Source organism: Rhea pennata, chromosome 27, assembly GCF_028389875.1.
Source record: "Rhea pennata isolate bPtePen1 chromosome 27, bPtePen1.pri, whole genome shotgun sequence".
Lineage (NCBI taxonomy): Eukaryota > Metazoa > Chordata > Aves > Rheiformes > Rheidae > Rhea > Rhea pennata.
In genome coordinates this window covers 208,730-230,445 of record NC_084689.1, presented here as the reverse complement: position 1 = coordinate 230,445, position 21,716 = coordinate 208,730, and the positions used below count along the sequence as shown (strand labels likewise).

General features: G+C 54.8%; 1 protein-coding gene across 2 annotated transcripts; it reads right to left on the bottom strand.

Moving 5' to 3' along the window:
• Nucleotides 1-7,204: 7,204 nt before the first annotated feature.
• On the bottom strand, nucleotides 7,205-19,230 carry TLE5 (TLE family member 5, transcriptional modulator). 2 transcript variants are annotated; one of them, XM_062596542.1, is made up of 7 exons: nucleotides 19,106-19,230; nucleotides 17,443-17,540; nucleotides 15,544-15,607; nucleotides 12,450-12,494; nucleotides 10,595-10,657; nucleotides 9,151-9,225; nucleotides 7,205-8,471 (listed from the first exon to the last, which is right to left on the bottom strand). In XM_062596542.1, the coding sequence occupies exons 1-7, from the start codon at nucleotides 19,130-19,132 to the stop codon at nucleotides 8,253-8,255; spliced, it is 591 nt and encodes a 196-aa protein (XP_062452526.1). In that variant the 5' UTR covers nucleotides 19,133-19,230; the 3' UTR covers nucleotides 7,205-8,252. The 2 variants fall into 2 exon arrangements, with proteins under 2 accessions (XP_062452526.1, XP_062452525.1); XM_062596541.1 differs by having other exon boundaries at nucleotides 7,205-8,474; nucleotides 19,106-19,225.
• Between the last annotated feature and the right edge of the window lie 2,486 nt (nucleotides 19,231-21,716).

The following is a 21,716-nucleotide window of genomic DNA, read 5'->3' as shown; positions in this document are numbered from 1 at the left end:
CCGGCGGCCGCGCTCGGCCCGCGGCGCCGACAGCAGCCGCGGGCGCCGGGCCAGGTCCCGCACGGAACAGCGCCGCCCACCGCCGCTCGCGGCGCCCCCGATCCACCTTAAACCGCCTCCCGGCCCGCGGCTACGGGGGCCGCGCCTGCCATTGGCCGTCGCCGCGCGGGCCGCAGCCCAATGGCCGCGCACCGCTCCCACAAGGGTCCGTGACGTCATCTCGAGGGATGGCTAATCAGAAGCAAGCAGATGCGGTGCCGCGGGGTGGTGGCGCCGCGGGGCATACTGGGAGCTGTAGTCCGCACTCCGCCGCGCCGCCTGTGGTGGCCGCTCGCGGCGGGGCCGCTGCTGCTTGCGGCGGCGCGGCGCGGCGCGGCGGGGCTCTCCCGCCTGGGGCTGGGCGCGGCGGTGGCCGGGAGCCGCCGGGCCGCCGCGGCCGGGCTGCACCGCCCACAAAGTCCTGCGGGCGGCCGCTGGCTGCCACTCAAAGTAACGTGGGCCGCGGCCCGCCCCGACGGCCGGGGAGCTCCTGGCCTCCCGCGCGGCCCGAGCTCCCCGGGGGGTCTCGAGCCCCCTCTCCTCCCGCGGGCCCCCGATCTGCCGAGAGCCCCCGGTGCCCGCATGGAAATGCAAGAGCCAAGTCCCAACACGTGCAGATCGCCCTGCAAAGGCAGGAAATCCCGGCGAAGCGGGTGGGCGTCCGGGCACCAGGCGCAGCCCCATGGGCCCCATGTCAGCTGAGGAGCAGAACCACCCCCTCTCCTCCGGCCTCCACAGCCCGGGATCGGCCGCCGGGAGTTCCCATGTGGGGCAAACCCCCCTTCGCTCTTCGAGGGGGAAGGGAGGAAGCTGGAGGGGAAAACCTGACACCACAGAGAGGAAAGAAACCAAACCCCAGACCCTAGAGTGTGTGAGCTGCTGCCAAGAGGACGTTCCTGGGATGATTTCATCTGCTTTGCATATTTATCGGTAAACAGAGGAGCTGCAATTAGGAAAGCTGCTACCCGAGGCCGGTGAGTGCCTGATCCTGGAGTCAGGCCTCTCCATCTGACCGCCTGTGACCACGACCACAGCCCGTTCCCAGGTCATCAGGCATTAACCACACTTGGCTTGGCACCCGGCTGGGATGCGGCAAGCCATCCACAGCTGCTGCTAATCAGATGCCGATTTCTTGGGGATTCCTGTCCAGTTAAACTCGGGATTCACCTTGTGCTTGGGGCTGGAAGCAGGGATGGTGCTGCCAGGTCAGATGCAATTAGACCTCGGCAGCAAAGGGAGCGTGGACGCCTCAGCTTGGCTCAGTTCTGGGAAGGGTGAAGCTTCTGTGGCCCCCTGCAGCCCCCAAGCCTTCTGAAGGGGAGCGGAGTGCTTGAACCAACTGGGCTCTGGGGCCCCCTGGGAAGTAGGGACGGATTTTGCTGCCCTTCTTCACAGGCAAGGGAGATGAGGGGAGGTGCAGGAAATACTGTGAAGTAGCGAGGCCTGCCCAAGAGGCACCACACTGCACTGGCAGCAGGGGTGGGGGCTGCCCCACGTGTCCTGGCTGCCAGGCTGCCCCCCAGGCTGAGCCCCAGCCCTTTCCTGTGGTGACCTTGGGTGACTCTGTGGCCACAGAGTTGATGCGTTCTCACCCTGGCTGGGTCGCGCAGATCGCCCGCCAACAGCCCAGGCCTGGTGCAAGGAGCCTGTCCTGTTCCCAGGGCTCCCCAGTTGCCAACTGGGAGCAAGGACGATCCTTAAATATTGCAAGAACCAGCTGTACCTGGGCACTGTGCAGGCAGACATGAGGTTAAATATTTAATGCCTCACATTTCATCCTAATCTTTTATTAATCGTGCTATTTACTTGCTGCGTGCTGATGGTGGCCAGGGTGGGGGCAAGGTGGAGATAACTACCCAGGGTCCCAGCCCCCAGGGAGCAGCCCAGCCTGCAGCCTTGTGTCCTGCAGCCTCCCCAGGGTGTGGGGTTAATGCAGGGACAGCCATGGGACCTGCAGCACTGACTCCAACCTGAAGGGGTGACAGCCATCACCCGTATATACACACATATACACACACACACATGTCATTTTAGGTCCTGTTTCAAGGCAGGGAGGGACTTGATCTGAGATGTTTTGGAGCATTTTCAAAGCTCCTTACCAAAACCAGTCCATTTTCCATAGGCAGTTTCTTGGCTTTCCTGTTTTGAGGATGACACAGGTAACCCCAAAAGCAGCAGCTCTGCAGTGACTGGTGTCGCCCACATCTTCATCACCCTTCGTTAGCAATTGGCACGAGCCCCAGAGCAGGACAGCCTGTAACCCAGAGAGTGATATGGTTCAGCATGTGCTTGGGCTGGGGAAACCACCTGCTGTTGACCCTCTGTGTGTGGTCTGCTGGATGCAACAGAGGTGGGAGCTGCCACCTGCTCCCTACAGGCAGCCAGGAAAACTAAGGCACGAGGTGGGAGATGGGGCTGAGGGCAGCCAGCAAACGGGTGGCTGTGCTGGATGCCACCACTGGGTTGGAGCTTCTCCAAGCTGGCCCCGCTTGCCCACATGGAACCTGCATGCCTGAGCTTGGAAGAACCCCGAGGGATGAGGGTGTTTGAAATCCATGCCGGGATCAAGAGGCAAGTGCTGTGATCAGCCCTTCTGTTGGCAGCCAGAGGAGAAACCACACAAGCCTGTGTTTTGGGATGCTTGGGAGCTCCCTTCCATACTTCAAACCTACTTTGAAGCAAAGCAGGTTGCTGCTGTTGGAACTGCCATGGCAGTTTTGCCTTTTAGCTCTCTGGCCTGATCCCCAGCAGCAGGGCTGGGAGCTGCTGGCTGACATCAAAGTGTGGAAAAGCTGGAGATGAGAAACACCAGGAAGAGGTCAGGCCATGAGGCGGGATGGTGTCACAGCCCCCATCAGTGTTCCCTGCTGCCCAGGCCACAGCCGCAGCTGCCACTCGAGCATCCGGTGCCCAAAGCTCCCACTAGCTATTGGGCTGCAGAGACAGGGATGATGCACAAGGCTGCAGCAGGGAGAGGCGCCTGCAGGACTCGGGACCCCTTTGCTCTTCCACGCCGTGCCAAAGCGGACACCCCATCCCCTCGTCCCTCTCAGTCTCAGTTTACCCATCGTCCTAACCACTGTCCCGCCCACAGGGCAGACAGCAGCCTGCTGTTCCACCAACCCCAGCTCCAACATTAGGATAACACCCAGCTTGTTTGCCTGACCTGCGGAAGCAGGGAACAGATACGATGCCCATGACATTTCAAACCATCCCTTTCCAGCTTCTCACTTGCATCTCCAAATCAGGAGCTTTGGACCAAGTGGAGCTGTTGGAGCCAGGCTCCTGGTGCCCCATAGGCAGGCAGCATGAATCTCCCTGCTCATTTATACCAGCAGCTGGCACAAAACGGGCCTTATCCTGGCTGGAGTCCATACTCTAGCCTTATCCTGGCTGGAGATGAGACGAGAAACTGAGAGAAGGGATGGATGGCAGCTCTGCCAAGGGATGAGCCAGGGCTGGACCCAAAGTCAGGGCTCTCCTGCATCCTGGGCCACACTCCTGGGGCCAGAGCAGGGGCTACCTAGGCACCAGCCCTGGCAAGTCTGGGACACCGTTCATTGCCCTCTACCAATGTGCCAGGGCCAGGTCCCTGTAGCAAACTGCGGATCAAACAGATGCATGCCCAAGCCGCCACACTCCCCCCCTGTGCCAGGGACACCTTGTCACCATTGTCACCACATGGCTGTGGGACTGGGGGAGGGATGCATCCAAAGGAGATCTGGGAGCCCATACAGCAACCCAGCAGCTGACAGATTCTTGTCTCTGGCACTGCCTTCGATTTGTATGTTGGCTCCTGTTTGCACTTACCAGCTTTGAGTGGTTTTTAATTATTGATGCCTCTTTTAGCTTTTATCTTGCATTTGCTGCAGCCAGGAAGGGCTTGGTGTTCCTGCATTAGTGATGAACTGGAAAGGAGGCCCTGCTCCACAAGTCTGCAAAGCATCCCTGCCTTGCAGGCTGTGTGCAGCGTCCCTGCCCTACAGGCTGTGTAGCATCCCTGCCTTGCAAGCTGTACAGCATTCCTGCCTTGCAGGTTGTACAGCATCCCTGCCTTGAGGGCTGTTCAGTGTCCCTACCTTGCAGGCTGTGCAGTGTCCCTGCCTTGCAGGCTATGCCATTGTTTCCTGCAAAGCCCCTGTGAAGGGAGCAAGGTGGGAGCTAGGAGGGAAGCAAGAGAGGCAATTCCCGCTGCTGCTACAGAGGTGGCAGGATCTGTCCTAGGGAAGGAGCTGGAGGGGATGGACCAAGTGGCAGAAAGGTGTGGAAACCTGCCTGACCCAGTGCAAAGCTGGCACTCGCTCATCCCACCAAAGAAGAAAGATGCCATTTTACTGCATCTAGTGATGGGCAGGTGGAAGAGGGAGCGATGTGAAACAGCAGAGGTTTTCAAAGTTTCTGAAAGCTGCAGTCAGGAATTGAAGTCAAATCCAGGCTAAAAGGTAGTGCTACCCACAGTGAGGGCACAGAGTTGCCTCGACCATGCCCCCTCCCAGACCTGGCCTACTCTCTATCAGTCTCAGTGGAGAGCTCTTCGGATGGTGATGCCGTGAAAAGCAGCATGTTTTGAGAGCAGATAGTCTGGAAAAAACAGGAGTGGAGCACAACATTCAGCATTTTCTGGGAGGTACAGGGGACTTGGAGAGCCCAAAGGTTCTGTCTTAGTATGTTAAAGTGGGCTGGAGTCTCACAGAAAGGGAGGCACTACCCATGGCCTCAGGCAGGGATGGTTCCCATCCTTCTCTCCAGCCCAGTGCTCAGCTGATGTGCTGGTGGCTTGTTCAACCCATGCCCGCTGGGCCAGGGCTGCTAATAACCTCTAACAACAGGGATGTCTGTTCCTCTGAAGACACCAGCCTGAAAATACCCCAGACAGATTTCTTCCCAAACCTTCTGCCTTGCACATCCATCAGAAATAACACTCACTTATGGCACTCCCTAACCCTAGGCTGGATTTGAACTCATGACTTTGAGGTGAAAGTGCTTTGAGAGCTCCAGCCCTCCCTGCAGCCAGCATGCTCCCAGCAGGATTTCCAGCTGCACTCATGGAGCAGATATGGTTTTAGCAACTGTGGTATTGCAGCAGTCCTTGTCCTGAAGTGGAGCTGGCCTTTTGCATGAGAAACCTGCTTGCTGAGCTTTAGCGAGGCCCTCAGAGCAGCTGCAAGATCAAGGGGTCGAACTGGCCACTGGCAGTGCTGCACCCCGCTCCCACCATGAGGAAGCAGTTCCAAAGGTCACCTGCATCATCCAGGGGATGGAGCATGCAGGGACCCGTCTGTCCAGCACACCTGCCCGTCAGCAATGAGGCTGAGGTCAGGCCAGCTTGTGCCATATGGCAGCAGCTCTGCTGCTGCCCAGTGCAAGCTGCCAAAGGGAAACCTCCCTCTGTGCACTGGAAGCCTTCCTGCTGCAGCTGAGCAGCCAGCAGGAACCGCCAGACTCTGCGAGCTGGTGCAGGCTGTGTTGGGAGCACCTAGACCCTGCACAGAGGGTCCAGTGTAGCTGGGACCACCAACCCTGCAGAGTCGCTGCCAAGGCGCTGCATTAAGACCACTCCAGACCCATGATTCTCCAAAGACTTCTGAGCCTCTTGCAAACCTCCGCCAGGCCCCAGACATCCCTTCCTTGTTTGTGCTGGCAAGGCGTTAGCACACCTATGAGAGTGTTGTCCAGGCTTCACGCCATCTCAAGCTATGTAACCCATCCAGGGCCACAGCATGGCGCTCCCAGAGATGGGGGACACAGGATGGAGCTATACTCTAGGCCCTCCATCCCCTCTTTGCAGCAAGCCAATCAGCACCAGAAGAAACCGCTCCAAAAGCAGCTCTGAGAGCTGCAGCCAAGTGAGTCCTGGGGGTGTTTATGCAGCACTATGCACCTTTACTCAAGCCTCTTATATCCTGTATCTGCCTCAGTAGATACAGCCCCAGCCCAAAGCATACATGGCTCCCTGGAGCCAGACTTTAGTGCTAGGTTTGAGTTAGCACAGCAAATCCCATCCATTTACAAGGTCCTGATCTTTGCTAAATGCCATCAGGCCAGAGGCCTGTGGCTTCTGCTTTCCTTATCGCTTTTGCTGGGGCCTTGGCCTGCACCATCACTATCCTTTAACCTCATCAGGCTATAGGAGAAACCACCACCACCACCACCACCACCATGACTCCCTTCCCAGGGGAAGAAAATTTTCCCATTCCAGCTGGCCTGGGAGATACCAAGAGAGAGATATTATCAGGCAGAGTACTCTCCAAAGCCAGAGGACAGCTCTAATTATTAAGCGCCAATTCCATTACAGCAATCTCAGCCCCAGGGCAACACAGCCCTGATTTTCCAGAGGGGCTAAGTGCCACTGAAGCAATTTACCCTCTGCACCTGCAGGAAAAACAAATTACACATGTGGATCAGCCCTGCAGCAGCCCCCAGGGACCAGCACTGTCCCCATGCATCACTGAACCCCAATGCTCCTGCTCCAACAGAGCTGATGACGTGCCCCTGTGGCACTTAGCTCTAGCCCTTCCTTGCTTTTCTTCTGGAGGGCTCCCAGATCCTTCTCATTTCCATTCACACCCACCTCCCTCTCTGGCTCTGCCCAGATGTCCTCTGTGCCTCCCGCTCCAGCACACTCCGAAGCCGTAGTATGGGCATATAGCTCTGCGAGGCTGTCCATGGGAGGAATCAGTGTCCCGCCACAGGACACATGGCAAAGACTGTTCTTGTTCTGCCAGTGGCTTTGGAGATGAGAGCTGAAGAGAAGCCAGAACAAGAGGTGTCAACATTAACTTCTGTCCTCCCAGGTCACATCACAATCCAGTTCAGCTTGGAAAGAACTGAAACTGAACTGATGTGGTCCTCCCGGATGGGGGAAATTCACTGCATTTAGATCCAGACAGATGAGGTAGAGCAGACGTGGTTTTCGGCTGTGCATAGCTGGACAATGGGGAGGCAGCTTTTCTACGCACCTCCCGCAGCCTGCTGAGAGCAGATAACGCAGCACATGGGGAAACTGAGGCAGAGGGCAGCAAAACACATCACTCGGCAAAACCATCTGTTCTCTCCCAGCTATACCCCATCTTTCCTTTTGGGTGTCTGGAGGAACAGGTGAAGGAAGAAGGGGAGGATTAAGTCATTCCAAAGGCCCCAAGAAAGCAGGCAGAAAATCACAGTCTTAACCAACCTTCTTATTTCTTTATTTGAAAGGCACAGCTTGTACGTCCTCGATACAGCATTTTCAGTTCCTCTTATTATAGGTCAAGTGATTAAACACAAAAAGCAAAACAAGATCTCTCTAAAGGACTATATACAAACACCAGATTTTTAAAGATTTTATTCTTTTTTGTTCCTTTTTTTTTTTTTAGAAGACACGCTAGCGCACGGAAATAAGAACAGAGAAAGCTGCTGTATCCTCTACATGGGGGGGAGGTACAGGACGGGGGGAGGTCCAAAAAAGGCTCTCATGCACTCTGCCTCCTTCTTTGCCCCAGTCCTCTCCTCCTGTACCCCCAGCAAGGCAGGTGCTACGCCACAGGCAAGTGAGTGGCAGGGACTCCCCCTCCAGCCCTAGCTCAAGGAGCAGCGTGAGAAAGAAACCTGGCAGCCAGAAAGCATGGTACTATTCTGCTGCAGCAGGACTGGTTAAAAACAGATACATGCAGAACAGCAAGGTGCCGGCCTGGTATTAGTGCAGGAGGGACATGGAAGAGGACAGGGCCAGAACTCGGGAGATGCAAAGAGATCAAGAGCATTCAGGAGGCAAGTGGTGGCTTTGGGGTGGAGATCCCAGCAGGGAGTTGTGCAGAAATTGTTAGGATCAAGGGTCCTTTTTAAATACCAACTGGGGAGGCAGGTGGAAGGAAACCTCATAGTACCCAAGGAGCCAAGACTGCCAAACAGCCCCAGAGCAGCACAAGCCAGGCTCTGGCTCAGCTCTGCAACGGAGCAGGGATGGGGAAGCCAGGCTGGGCACAGGAGAACATGATCGGCCACACAGTTACTGCTATGGCGCTTTTATTGCTGCAGAATGGCCTATCTGCAGGGTTAACAGTGGGGGCATCCCCCAGGCACCACTGCCCATGGGAAAAGACCTGGCAAGCTGCCCCCAAACACAAGCCCCCACAATTCTGCTGCACAGCAACTAGAGAGAGATACTGCATCTTGCATTGAACCCATCCCCTCCCACCCCCCAACAGCCCCCTCCCCCCATCCCCTCTATTCCTCTAATCTGATTTCTCCCCATCATCATCTTGGTGGGCATCCCCGTCATGGCCGTTCTTGTCCTCCTTGGAGAGGTGAGCTTGGGAGCCCAGGGCTGAGAGCGACAGAAGCCCCGTGCCGGCGCTGACAGCAGGGAGGGATGGGGGCTGAAGGCCCACGGGGAGCGGAGTCAGAGGCAGAGCAAGGGCCTGAAGCTGCGAGAGCTGGTGAGCTTGAAGCTGCTGCTGTAGAGAACGACGGACAGACAGGAAGATGGGAAAGGGACATTGTCATTTTCAGTGCACTCAGACCCTAGTCCACCCTCCCTCAACCCAAGGCCCTGGGCTGCCCCAACAGGCATACTGTGCCAGCAGCCAAGCTCAAACCAGGTACCTCAAGGCAGAGTCCAGGGATCACCACAGGCGCAAGTTATAAGGAAGAGTCTGAACTCCTTGGGCTGTGACAGCCTCAAGAGACTACCTGACAGCATGTCCCCAACATTACATGCAGCCCCAGCCCAAAGGCATCTGGCCCCAGGCTTTGGCACACCCTAAGGATATGGTTAAAGCCCCTCTTGATCATAACCCAGAACAGATGGTGTTTTCATGGAAGGGAGCAGTTGCAGTTCCTGCTCAAAGCCATAGCTCCTCTCCTTATACTCAGCCAGGACAGAGCAGGAACCCATGTGACCATGCCCACCTCATAAAAACCTGGCCAAAACCAGCCCCATGCAGCTAGAACCAGCTCAGCACAGCATTCACAGCTTCATCTCAGCAGGGTTACAGTAGTGTACATGGAGCAGCCTGTCCCCAGCATGCTGGGCACCTCTGCATGTCACAACTCCCTTGCCTGCTTCTGTCTCAGAGGCCAAAGACGTGGATGCCTCTCCCTCTTAACCCAAACTAAACATGCATCACGTACACGGATGATAGAGTTCAGCTCTGGCGCTGTCACCTGCTTGGCTCGTTCAATAGCTCCCAGGACTTGCTGCTGATGCTGGGGTATAGAGAGAACAGAAGAGTTGGTCATTTCAATCTGTGGCAATGAAGAGCAGACCAAGGTAGGAAAGGAGACAAAATTGTCTCATTCCAGTTCTTCACCCAAACAGTTAAGCAGGTCCTCTCTTATTTCCCACCCTCATCCTGTTCTGTACTTGCTGGTATCTGCAGAGGCCCAGTAGTTCTTAGCCAGAAAGGCTCTAAAGGCCTAAAATATGAGACAAAAAAAAAAAAAAAAAATCCTCCCAAAGCCCCTAAAGTCAGACACTGTGGGAGCTCCCTAATTCTTGGGATATGTCCCAGGTCCCAATCTGGAATGGCTGAAAGAGGTTCCTGTGGAGGAGTCCAACATGGCTGCTCCAAACATAGGCAGGAAAAACAGCTGTATCATATACTTAAAAAAAAAAAAAAAAAAAAAAAGTGTTTGCTCCCCTGATAACACAAGGCCTCCGAACACCACTCTGCCCATTTCACTCCAGTAATGGGATTTTTCTTTCCATCTTGTCAGAAGGACAGGGCTAGGAAGGGGGAAGGGGTTGCGTTAAGATGCAAAGGGCTTAACTGTGGCTTAGTCATTAGCCAGCTCTGATCTGATCAGCAAGCTACTTTGTCTTTCCTTCAAGTTGTGCGTGAGAGAAATACAGCCTGCTTCCCCAGCCCCACAGCTAATCCAGACCAAGAAACACAGCTTCTACCCCAGAACTAATCCTGACCAAAAGATGGCCATGAAAAGAGTGTTGGAGTTTATGGTCCCTGAGAGTTGGTGTGGGGAGACGGACAGATATTGCACTAAAGGTGCTTCATCATCCGCCTCCCTCAGGCAGCATCTCCCTCCTCTCCCTTGAACCTTCTCAATTAATCTCTCAGGGGAGTGGGAGGAGCACATCAGCTGCATTAATTAATGAGACAGAAGAACCAGATCTCAAGGAGGAGCCGTATGGAGGTATTTTTTTAAATACACCACCTCCCTCAGTTAGCTGTCCGAAGCTCCTGCCACCCCTCACAGAAGTGGCCAATGACTCTGGAATCATGGGAGCAGCGAGAGAACAGAGCCCATCTTTGTCCGCAGCTTCCCAACAAAGGGGGATGGACAGACATATTAGCCATAACCCACAGGTCTGGGGGAGGGCTGCTTTAAAGACTCTAAGCCAGACTTCTCTTAAAGGGCTCACCCCCCTGCAGAAGCTTAGAGCAAGTCCAGACCTCCTGTGCCCTGGGTGAGGAGCTGGTTGGGAAGAACCTATGTTTGACTGCCCAGGATAAATGTGCAAAGGTACCTGACCTCACAGAGGGAACAGGGACCTCCATCCCTTTTGTCACCAAAGCACCCCCCAATTCAGGGTTGAGCAAGAACCAGAGGGAGTTACCTCTTGCGAAAGGTAGGGCAGAACCTGAGCACAAATCCCATTTAACCTCTTGACAATTTCAGCCTGAAGCATGGAGGGAAACAGAAAGGAAAGACATTAGATGAGACCAGAGTTAGTGCTGGACTGACCATCCTGAGCACAAGCTACCCAGCTTCCCCCCTTCCTGAGGCAGGGCCCCAAGCTTCAGAGCAGCCTAGTAAAATTCAAAAGTACACCTGAAAAAGCCTGGCAGCATCCTTGTGTGCACTGAGGGAGGGACATGTAGAGGATGTTGCCCCCAAGGCCCTTCCCCAAATAGTTAAATCAATGCTTCTGATCACACAGAGCAAGTTTTCAATATTCTCTTCACTCTCAGAGTTTCCAATATTCATTTAATGAAGTCAGGGGCAACCAGAGAGAAAATTTATTATAGAACCAGGTGGGGACATGTTGAATTATGTTCAGCATGCAGACACAGATAGGCACTTGTGCTGCTGCTGACACCCTCGCTCTTCCCTTGGAGACAGCAGCTGCTCAGAGTCTCCTTGAACTCTCCTCCTTCACTCCCCTCCCCAAATGCAGGTCATTTGCCCATTGCAAACCTCCCTGCAGCTGAGCTGACAGGACAGAAACCATTCAAGGAGACCACAAAGACAGAGGCAGCTTCTTCACTAACCTCACACAAGTAGGGGGCAAATATGTGGGGTTTAAAATGCTTATCTCCTTGGAAAGATGAAGCTATCAGCACTTTGCAAATCACTTTCCAACAGAATTAGAAGAAATATAGACCTGAAGGGTTTAGGCATGCATCAAAACCAATGAGAGGCCCCAACCAGCACAAGTGGAAAGTGGCACAGAATGGGAAAGAATTCATGGGAGAGCAATGAGAAGAGTTCATGGCTTAAATCTTTTTGTTAGCAGGCAGGTTTTCCCAGGGAATCCAGTATCACTGGCTTATCTAAGAGGGTGACTGGATCAGAGGCTTCAAGTACCTTTGTGGGGAGCAGAAGTGTGCTAAAGGGCTTATAACTGAGCTGAGAAACATACAGACAACTTTGTGACTGGAAGCTGAAGCCAGATAGAGTCACACTCAGAGGAGGCTTATGCTGTTAACAGTGCAGATAATTAGCCACTGGGGGTAATTAACAACCTAACCACTAGCAAGGGTAATGAACAAACTTATCCAGGCTTCAATAGAGTCTCCTCACAGGAAGGCTTTCTTAGAAGTTATCTAATCACAGTTCAAAAGAAACACTGCCTGATCTGCAAGAGGATGGAGGTGACTGGGGAAAGGCCAAAGGCATTTCCCGCATACAGTCCATCATGAAAAGTCTTCCTGGACATTAAAGAAGGCAGCACATCTACAGCTGCCTGTAGGCCTGTCAGGGAAACAGGGCTGGAAGGGACCCCGATGCACTCCACTCCAGACTCACGTTTACTGATTCCAAGATGGCAGTTCCACAGCTTCCCTGCATAATCTTGTCCAGAGCTTAAATAGCTGCTTAGGTCCCGGGGGAAGACCAAAGTTTACCTGCAGCACAGAGTGGCTGCCAATGTGATCACTAAAGTTGGGGGGGGGGGACCCTGTGTTTCAAAAGAGTTTGCAAAGGCAACCTTTTGCCATGGCAATTATTTTTTCTCCCAACAGGAAAATATTTTTTAAGGTCTGGGAAAAACAAGAGAGAGACAGAAAGAGAGAGAGAGAAAGCGAAACTCCTCCACCACCCAGGAGCTAGCAAACCCAAAAGCAGCTTCAACCCTTTAAAGGCTCGTAGTGTTTCTAGTACCTAAAATACCACTAAAGTGACAGAGAGCAAAATACAGCAGGCAACCCACCCTCCCCAGGAACTAGAGCTCTTGGAAATGCCCCTCCTACCTGTTTGTGCATTTCGATATTCAGCCCATAGGACATCTCGTAATACTGTAGAGCAGGGGAGAAGAGAATTAAAAAAAAAAATACATATACATATATGTAAGTCAAGTCTCCACATGGTAAAGAGGCTCCTCAAGGTAAAAACCCATGCACCAGTGCTGGGAGCTGCTAACACTTTTCTGATAGTTTTCTACAAAGCTGGGCAAGGATAAACGGAAAGAAGCAGCCTGCTTCCAGACGAACAAGTACAGCAGAAGGCAAACAAATGCAGACACAGATCTTTTCCACATCTAAGACAGAAGTTTCCAAATTCAGGGCCTCTCTGCCCACCTAGCTCCAGCCCAGAACTATTTCAGATGGAAACCAGACGACTTGCGAACTAGGCCTCATCCAGCACTCCACACAGACATCCTTTGGCGCTCTGCATCAATGTGAGTGTCATTGCTTCAATCTTGAGAAAAGACTCATGGCTCTAAGAACTTCTCCTAACTATGCCCATGGCTGAAAGAGAGGCAGCTTGACTCTACAAACTTTGCCTGGCTGATATCCCAAAGCCCATGTGGCTGCTTCGGCAGCAAAAGGAAGAGATCACAACTGGGCTTCATCTAACAAGTAACACATCCAGCTGCATGCAGCTCCAGCTGTTTGTGAAGAAGCCGTGTTAAAAGGAAAAAAAAAAAAAACAAGAAAAACACAGCAACAGGCAGCTATAGAGCAATCTGTTGGCAGGAGAAGCTAATTCCTGGCCCTATAGAAGAAGCTGTTTTAAGGCCGATATTTGAGAGTTTAGAAATCTCCCTCAGATTATAGGCTGGAATCCCAACTCTTCCAAAGAGAAAGAAAATCCATGTCTGCACTCATTTAATTCAAAGAAGATAAGATCATGTCCTTGGGGTTTTGGTACTGACTCCACAAGTCTGAGAAGCACCTAGCTTGGTATCACCATTATTTTGGTCTGATTTAACACCACTATTTGTTCTCAAGGTTTCTTTCCATTCTGAAGACTGGAGCAGGAAGTAGGAACTTGACCCCTGAGCTGCTAATTGTTACTTATTCAAAAATCTGAACAGCTGCAACAGCTTCAAACATTCACAGAAACCCTCCTCTTTGCTTCTTGTGACTTGCTGCTGGTTGGGAGTGACAGCAGCTCTGCGCAAATCCAGCTCGGAGTGTCACAGACAAAATCTCTAGGGCAGGAACTGCCGTGTACTTCCAGGCTGGTAGGACAGCAGGACCCTGTGAAGCCTGGAGTTCTACTGGATTAGCAAGAGCCCTCCCTCTCAGCCCTGCTGGTTCATCTGATGGTAACCTGAATCAATTCTGGTGAATGTCAGCATTAAAGGATTGTGAGGGGAGGAATCTCACACAGCCGTACCTAGAAAGGAGTCTCCACGCAGGCTGCAAGGCTCAGGAGCAATCGTTTAGCAGTGAGAATGGGGACAGCATTAAAAGCCTGCCTTCCCCATTCCTCTACAATGAAACCCGTGACCTGTTCTCCTTGGCCCTCACCCCAAGCATGCCCTGCTCACCACTGCCTAGGAGTCTGGACACACAAGACAGCTCAGGAGTACAGAGAGCAGAAAGCAGGGGCCAGCTCTGTTATTTCTTGTTTTAAATTCATAACTTTTCTCTGAAGCACCAACAAATTCCTGTTAACTCCTTGACTGGAGAGCAACAGCCCACAGCCTACATCCCTCACTTGTGCTACAAAGGGCTCTTCTATAGGTGGAATGACAGAGGCATTACCTAGAAGCCGATCTGTTATCCTGCCTACAAGAATATGACCAAGTTGTTACTGGAGGATTTTACCTTTAGAGAGCTCCAGTTAAGCCTGCAGCCCTCACTCCTTTCCCAGGCAATGCCCTGGGCTCTGCACACTTATTTGGGCTGGGACACACACGCACACTACGGGTGAGAAGTGTCAGCACTTCATACTGTGGCTTCTCAAGGCTGTTGGAGTCAAGAGAAGGTGCAGAAGGCCTGAACCTTTGCATGGCAGCTGATTCCTGCTTCCAACTTTCACCAGCCTTATGTAGTTTCCCAGCTTTGTAACTTCTCAAAGCATAGCTTCATCTATCACTTGCCACAACTCTCTCCCATTTTCCCAGCAGAGTATCTCCCAGAGTCTTCAAGTGTCACCTTATTAGCATCTTGCACTTCTTTCTCAGGTATATAAGAGCTGTTACTTTCCCCCAGGCACAGAGCAAGGTCACACAGTCAGCCAGTGACAGGGCCAAAGATTCTGACTCCCAACCAGGGCTCAAATCACCAGACTGTCTTTATCCCAGCAGCATGTAAGCATTAAGCACTGTCCAACTCCCCAAAATCTCTCTCTGTGCCTTCCCTTCTTTAGCAGCAGAAGGGCACTTGCTAGGCACCAGGTTATCAGAGCTGATGCACAGCTAGGAGATCCCCAAGCACCCTGACAATCTTGCTGTGCTTCACAGGGCCCCACAGATCCGTTCTTCCCACCGTCTGTTATACTAAAGCTGTTGGGGCAGGTCCTGTCACAGGTTCCAGCACCAGTTCCACAGGCTACTCTGCCCTGCATGTTCTCTCTCAAGTAAATTTGGTTCTTCATGCCCTATCACCAATTAGCTCAGGTACAGCACTATCCCACTGCAGCTCTATCATCCCTCATAGACCTTTCACACCTTCAGGTACCTCTCACTGCTCCTGATCTCAGGGCACATGCTCCACACTTGGTTGTACTGTCTTGGGTCAGGTCTCACTCTTTTCCACTCAATGTAGGGGCACGGAATGAGTCCTTCCTTCAGTCTCAGCTGCCAGGAACACAGCACTTCAGGGCATCAGAGGCAGACTCCCATCACGATCACCCAAACAGTAACTGGGCCCACCAGTTTTCCATGTCCAACAATTCTCTACCATTTTCCTGCATTTCAACAATCCATGGACAACACAAAATACCAAAATAGCCTTTCTTGCAAAAAAGCCAACACCAGCCTTGCCTACAGACCTGCCATTCCATGGGGCAAAAGCTCTTTGCCGCACAAAACACAGATATGAGCATCTGCTCCACTGTTAAGTCCCCAACAGTGCCACCCACATACTTTCTGCGGCCGGGGTAGGTTCTTACCATGACGTAGTGACGTTGCATCTCTGATTTTTCACTGGCTAGTTTGTCACATTCCAACTTCAAGCTGAAAAGCCAGAAAACAGTAAGAAAACCAAATAGGAGGTAAGAATGTCAATAATCACAAGCAGGGAACAGCTACTTCCCATGTTTTCTGTGCAGCACCTAACCACCCCATCCCTATTCACTCTGGTTTCTCAAATGCCACCACTCAAGCACTAAAGAGTAAGTCTGAGCTTTGGCCATGTTGTGCTTGCACAGCAGCTATCTCAATAGAGCCCATTCTCACAGTTCTACCAAAATATAAGATTACTATTAAAGAGAAGCTGGCAGCACAAGGCTGTTCACCAATGAGCCATTTGGACACTGACATGCCCGCCAGCCAAATCTTGCTGTAGCAATCCTTTTACAGGGAAGAAGCAGGCTGGACAGAAGCAGTAGTCACTGCTTAAGAGGAGGCTTGGCTTTCCTCAGTTGATCACTGGCAAGAGTAGAAAGCTTCTAGTGTGAGCCTGCTTGCAGCCTCTAGAAGTGCTTTATACAACTTGAAAAAGAAAGCCACATCATTTTCCAGATGATAAAGGGGAGGCCCAAGAGCAGCATATCCCTCCAGAAGAAAAGATTTTCTCTCCACTAGGTTCTTCGCACCCTTAAGAGAAAATGCTGCTGCTCCCAGTGTTTTATGAAACTCTAACTCACCAGCCAAGCAACTGCAGCCAGCATGTGCTGTGGTTTTGTTTCAAATAAGAAACAGCTTCACCTACACAAAACCTGTTTCTCTTCTAGTAGATTACATCCAAGTATGGGCAGGGGGAGGGGAAAATCCTCCCTTTCAGTGGACATATTTCTTGGGGTCCCCTGTTCCATCACTGGCACTGCTCAGAGGTGGGGAAACTCCAGGAAATAGCCATTTCCAAGCTCTTACTCTGACTGCCTCCTGCCAGAATGACACCACTACAAACCTATGACCCAGCTGTCTGGTAGAACCCAGGCCAAGGTGAAAGGTACACAAGAAAGCCACAGCAGGGCTGCACAAACTGCAATAGCACTGTGGCCACAGGGGCACACACTACAACTGGTCTAGCAGCCTGGTGGACCATGACAGAGGCCATCACTGAGTTGATTTAGGCTCAGAGTTTTGTGTTTAATCAAGAAACACACACACACACAAAGCAACAAACTATCACAAGCCAACTTTCAGGTCAGCAGAAGTATTTCCACTCTCACATGCACAAAAGCAGAAGCATTTGGATTTAAGTGCTCCCTGCAGCATTTGCAATTCAAGAACAACAGCCAAAGAGAAGAACCGAGAAACTCACAGCAAGACACAGGAGGCCTGGCAAGCCTCTGTGCAGTCCTGACTGAGCAATACACAAAGGAAAGTCCTTGGCTGGAGAGGGAAGATTGAATGTTCTCCTCTCTAGGCTCCTAAGTGGATGTGATTAATCCCTTTCCCGAGATCCTGTTTTAGCCAAACATGACCCAAGTTGTACAATCGGGTCTCTTCCTTGGTGTTCCAGTTTGATCCACTCTGCAAAGCAATGGAGCAGAAGAATCAAAGCGATTCTTCTATGTCTTGCCACCTCTCATCAGCCCAGCAGTAAGGCTGCTGAGCACTCACGGCAATTGTCCCTCGAGAGCCCAGGATGGGCACTGCAAGCTTCTCCTCTCTTGTGGAAAAAGTCTCCCTGGAAGGTGAGGGAAGTAGGCTCTGATGCAGGCCACCAAGGTCCTGTCAGGTATATCCCATCATCTAGCTCCCAGGATGGCACTGCCCAGGGCAAGGGTGCCTATTAGCACTTCTAGTGCTTCTCAGCTCTATGGAGAGCAATGTTCAAGGTTCTCTGTTCTAAAACAAAAGTGTGTAGGGCCCTGGGACCCGTGACATGCAGGAGCACTCACCTGTGATACTGGGCCTGCAGGAGCTGGAACTCATCTTTGATCCGGTCACAGGAGTCAGAAGTTGTGAACTTCAGCTGTTGTGGCAGGTGAGAGGAGCCCTTGAACAACACATGAAACAGTGCTAGGCATTGAGCAAATGAAGGAGCAGGAAGAAAAGCTAATGTGCTCCTTCCCACCAGCACAGCTTCTTCCACAGCTATATAGAGGTGCCTGTGCTGGCCTGATCCCACCACTGCATCCCACACAGACTAAAGCACAGACTTGCTTTTTCAGTGGTACATTCAACCAGGAGCACAAATCACTTTTAAAGCAGGACTGAAGCTGACACTGGGGAGACAGAGAAGGAGGTGACACCCCCAAGGGCCTTCCTAGGGAAGCAACATAGCCAGGCCAGGGGACATGCCCAAGGTCACCTGGGGGAACTAAGAGGCAGAAGTTTCACCTGGGTTTTACCTTCACAGTCACCTTGTGATACAGATAGGGAAACGGAAGTGGGAGGAAGCTTCTCCAGAGACTGGGACCCACATCTCTTGCTCACATCTCACCCCCCCAAGCTGTCCTCTCTCTCAGCTGGGAACAAGTCCCAGGGCTCTAACCACAAAGCCACCTGCTGCCTTCCTTAACAACTGCACAGAGACAGTAACCAGGGCATCTCTGCAAACAACAAATACCCCACATATGAACACAAGCCAGGACGGAAAACAGGGACCAGGGCTCAGGAAGGGGAGGGGAAGGACCCCCCCTGCAAAGCCCCCCAGTTGCTGCAGAGAGCAGGGAGGAGGCAGGCAGCCAGTCACATCTGAAGGCGATGAAGGCTCCTGCCAGCACCGCGGGGGGTGGGGTGGGGGGGAGAAATATTGCAGCAGGAGCCCCCGAGCACGGGATGCCGGGTCTGCGAGAGCGCCGCAGCCACTCCGCCAGAACATGGAGGCGCGGAGGCAGCCGCTGGGACACCACGCATTGCCTCCGAGGCGCCCTGCCCTGAGCCTCGCTCACCAGAACCACCCTCGGGGGCTGCACCGCCAGCGCACCCGATCCCCCAGCAGCTCCGCCCCCCGGATCATCAACCCCCCCAGCAGCTCTGCCCCCCCAGAACCCCGACACTCCGCAGGACCCCCAACATCCCCCAGCAGCTCTGCCCCCCGGACCCCCAACACCACCCCAACATCCCCCAGCAGTTCTGCCTCTCCCGGGCCCCCGTCACTCCCCCAGGCCCCCCCAGCAGCTCTGCCCCCGGACCCTCAACACCCTGCCGGACCCCCGACTCCCCCCCCAGCAGCTCTGTCCCCCAGTACTCCCAACACCCCCCCCCCCAGACCCCCGACCAGAACAGTTCTGCCCTCCCGGTCCCCCAACACTCCCTCGACACCCCCCAGCAGCACTGCCCCCCCCGGACCCTCAACACCCTGCCGGATCCCCGACCCCCGGACCCCTGATCCCTCAGCGGCTCTGCCCTCGGACCTCCGACACCCCCCAGACACTTCACTGTCCCACGGCCCCTCAACACCCCCCAGCCTCTCACGGAGCCCCAGCAGCCCCTCTGCTGCCCTCTGCCCCCCAGCGCCCTTTCCGGCCCCTCCGCCGCCCCACGGCCCCTCCACCGGCCCCGGCCCCGCGCAGGCCGCCCGCGCCGCCGCCGCCGGCCGGGCCCGGCCCGCCGTACCGAGTGCCGGCTTTGTGGAAACATCATGTCAGGCTGCGGCTCGGCTCCCGCACGGAGCGGCCCGGTGCCGCCCGCCCGCCCGCTCCCGCCGCGGCTCCCTGCGCCGCCGCCGCCCGCCCCGCTCGCCGCCTTTGTCCGCGCCGGGCCCGGCCGCCCCGGCCCCGCGGCCGCCCCGCCCCGGCCGCGCGCTCGCCCGCGCCGCTCCCGCCGCCCCGCCGCCGGCGCCTATTGTCTAATGGCGGCTGCGGCTCCGGCTCCGGCTCCGTCCTGCGGCTGCTCGGCACCACCTGCCGCCGCCACCTCCCCGGGCCGGGCGGGCCCAGCGCCGCCCCCGCCCCCGCCCCCGCCGCGGGCCCAGGCCCGGCCCGCGCCGCGCAGGGTGCGCGCAGGGCTGCGCAGGTGCGGTGCGGTGCGGTGCGGTGCGGTGCGGTGCGGTGCGGGCCCCGCTGTGCCGGGGGTCCTGCTGGGCAACGCGGGGCCGGGCCGCGGTCCGGCCGTGGCGCGTCGGGCCCGGGTGCGGCTCGGAGCTCTGGGCGGCGCCAGGTTTCACTCCGGGACGAAATTTCCGCGGCTCCTTTCCTTGGAGGAGCCTTGGCCCTCGGCAGTGGAGTTGGTTCTTACAGCTCCCTGCGCTTGTCTTTACCGCGGGGGGGGGGGGGGGGCTCTGCTGCAGGCGCGGTCGCCCCCCGCTTTCAGGCAGGTCCCTAAAGCGGAGGTGACGCGCGGTCAGGCTGCTCTGTGCCACGCGGGCTGGCACGCGTGGCCCACATGGGCACCCTTTCCCCGCGGGAGCAGGCTGGGTTTTCATCTTGCTTTATTTCAGCCCGGCCTTCCACTGAGCGCCAGGAATGCGCAGGCCGTGCTCCTGCAGGATCCCGCAGTGCCTGCCAGGGAGCCGCTTCCCAGGGGCATGGCTGGTGGGGAGCCTGGCATGGGCTGCGAGGCAAACAGCAGTGGAGGCTGGGGAGCGCAGCAGGGGACTGCGTGGGAGCTGTGGCTCCTGCCCAGGGCTGCAGCCAGGCTGCAGCCACGCGGGCTGGCTCAGTGGTGGCCCCACTCCAGGCGGCACGGTCCTGGCCTTCCAGCTCCCGGGGGAGCCGTGAGCCCTGGCCCCGTGCAGAGCAGTGTCAGGCCCAGCTGGCACCAACGGCGGCAGCAGTCCATGTGCCTGCATGCAGGGCCCTCAGCCTTCCAGATGCTGCGGTCTATCTTTAAAAATCGGTACCTTTTCTGATTAAAAATACCCCCCCCCAACATCATGACTCCGACGATGTGGGCTGGATTGTTGTGGTATTTATTTTTAAAGAGAACACTATAGCAGCTGAGTAGTTGTGATACCTCCTGCGTACTGTGCAGTCACTTTTTCCCTTTGATATCTCCATATTAGTGAAACTTGTGACAGCTCCATGCCAAGGATTATTCATAGTGCCAGCGGGCCTAATGCCTCAGCAGCCAAAGCAGGCCACAGCCCTGGTTATACATGGCAAGACCCAGGCACCCCGGGACTCTAGGACGCAACTCGGAAACTGCAGTGGGTGGGGGCTCAGCCTGGGCCGCTGCTGCCTGCAGGAGCCTTGCCGTTGGTCAGTGACTGCCAGGGCTGCTGCTGTGGGAGCAGGGCCGTGGGGTGCAGGAGATCACCCAGGTCTGCCACAGTGTGGACGTGCCAAGCCCCGGCTGAGCAGTTCCCCAGCCCCCAGCACAGAGCAGGCTGGCCGTTCGTTATAGGTATTTTGTATCGATTATATAAGTGATTAGGTTAAGTGCCGAGGAAACGTGCAGCATGCAAACGCCGTAGTTTAAATTGTGTCTGGGAAGCCAAGGTGGTGCTGCGGTGCTGCTTCCACGCTCTTTGCAGCTGGTGTGGGTGTGGGGAGCCTGGCAGCAGGCAGCTCCTGTGTCCTACACCACTCGTCCCCCAGCACTGCTCATCCCCCAGGGCCACTCATCCCTCAGCACCACTTTTCCCCCAGTGCCTCTCATCCCCCAGTGCCATTCGTCCCCCAGCTCCACTTGTCCCTCAGTGCCACTCATCCTGCAGTGCTGCTTGTCCCCCAGCACCACTCGTCCCCCAGCACCGCTCATGCCACAGCACCCTGCACCAAGGACCCTCCTGCGCAGTGCTGCTGCGGGTTCCAGCCTGCTCCCATATTGTTTGCAGATGGGCTCTGGTGTTGTTTTAACAACTTGCTCACTTTAATAGCCCTCCTTTGGTGCACGCATGCGGGAAGGGCAGCTCTCGTATGCTGCAAGTTCAGAAGAGCAGATTATTTATACCACCGCAGTGGGCAGAGGCCTCAGCCTTGACGTTGGCTGCTCTGTGTGACCTGCGGTGGGTACAGCAAGAGGAAATAGTCCTAAACACAAGGCAGTTGTTTTTCCTGTTTTGCGGACCCTTTGCCTTGTGGGAAGTGCAGAGGGGTGTTCTCATGTGCCATGCCCACAGCAGGGCTGGTCTCCATGTCTTTGCACCCAGAGCATTGCAAGTTTGGCAATGACACAGAGGGACATGAGCTCAAGATGAGGCCTCCAGGATGGGTGTCCTGCCCGGTCTGTCCCTCCAGCTAAGCTGAGGAGGACAGCCAGGCTGGAGCATGTCCTTTTCCCGGGG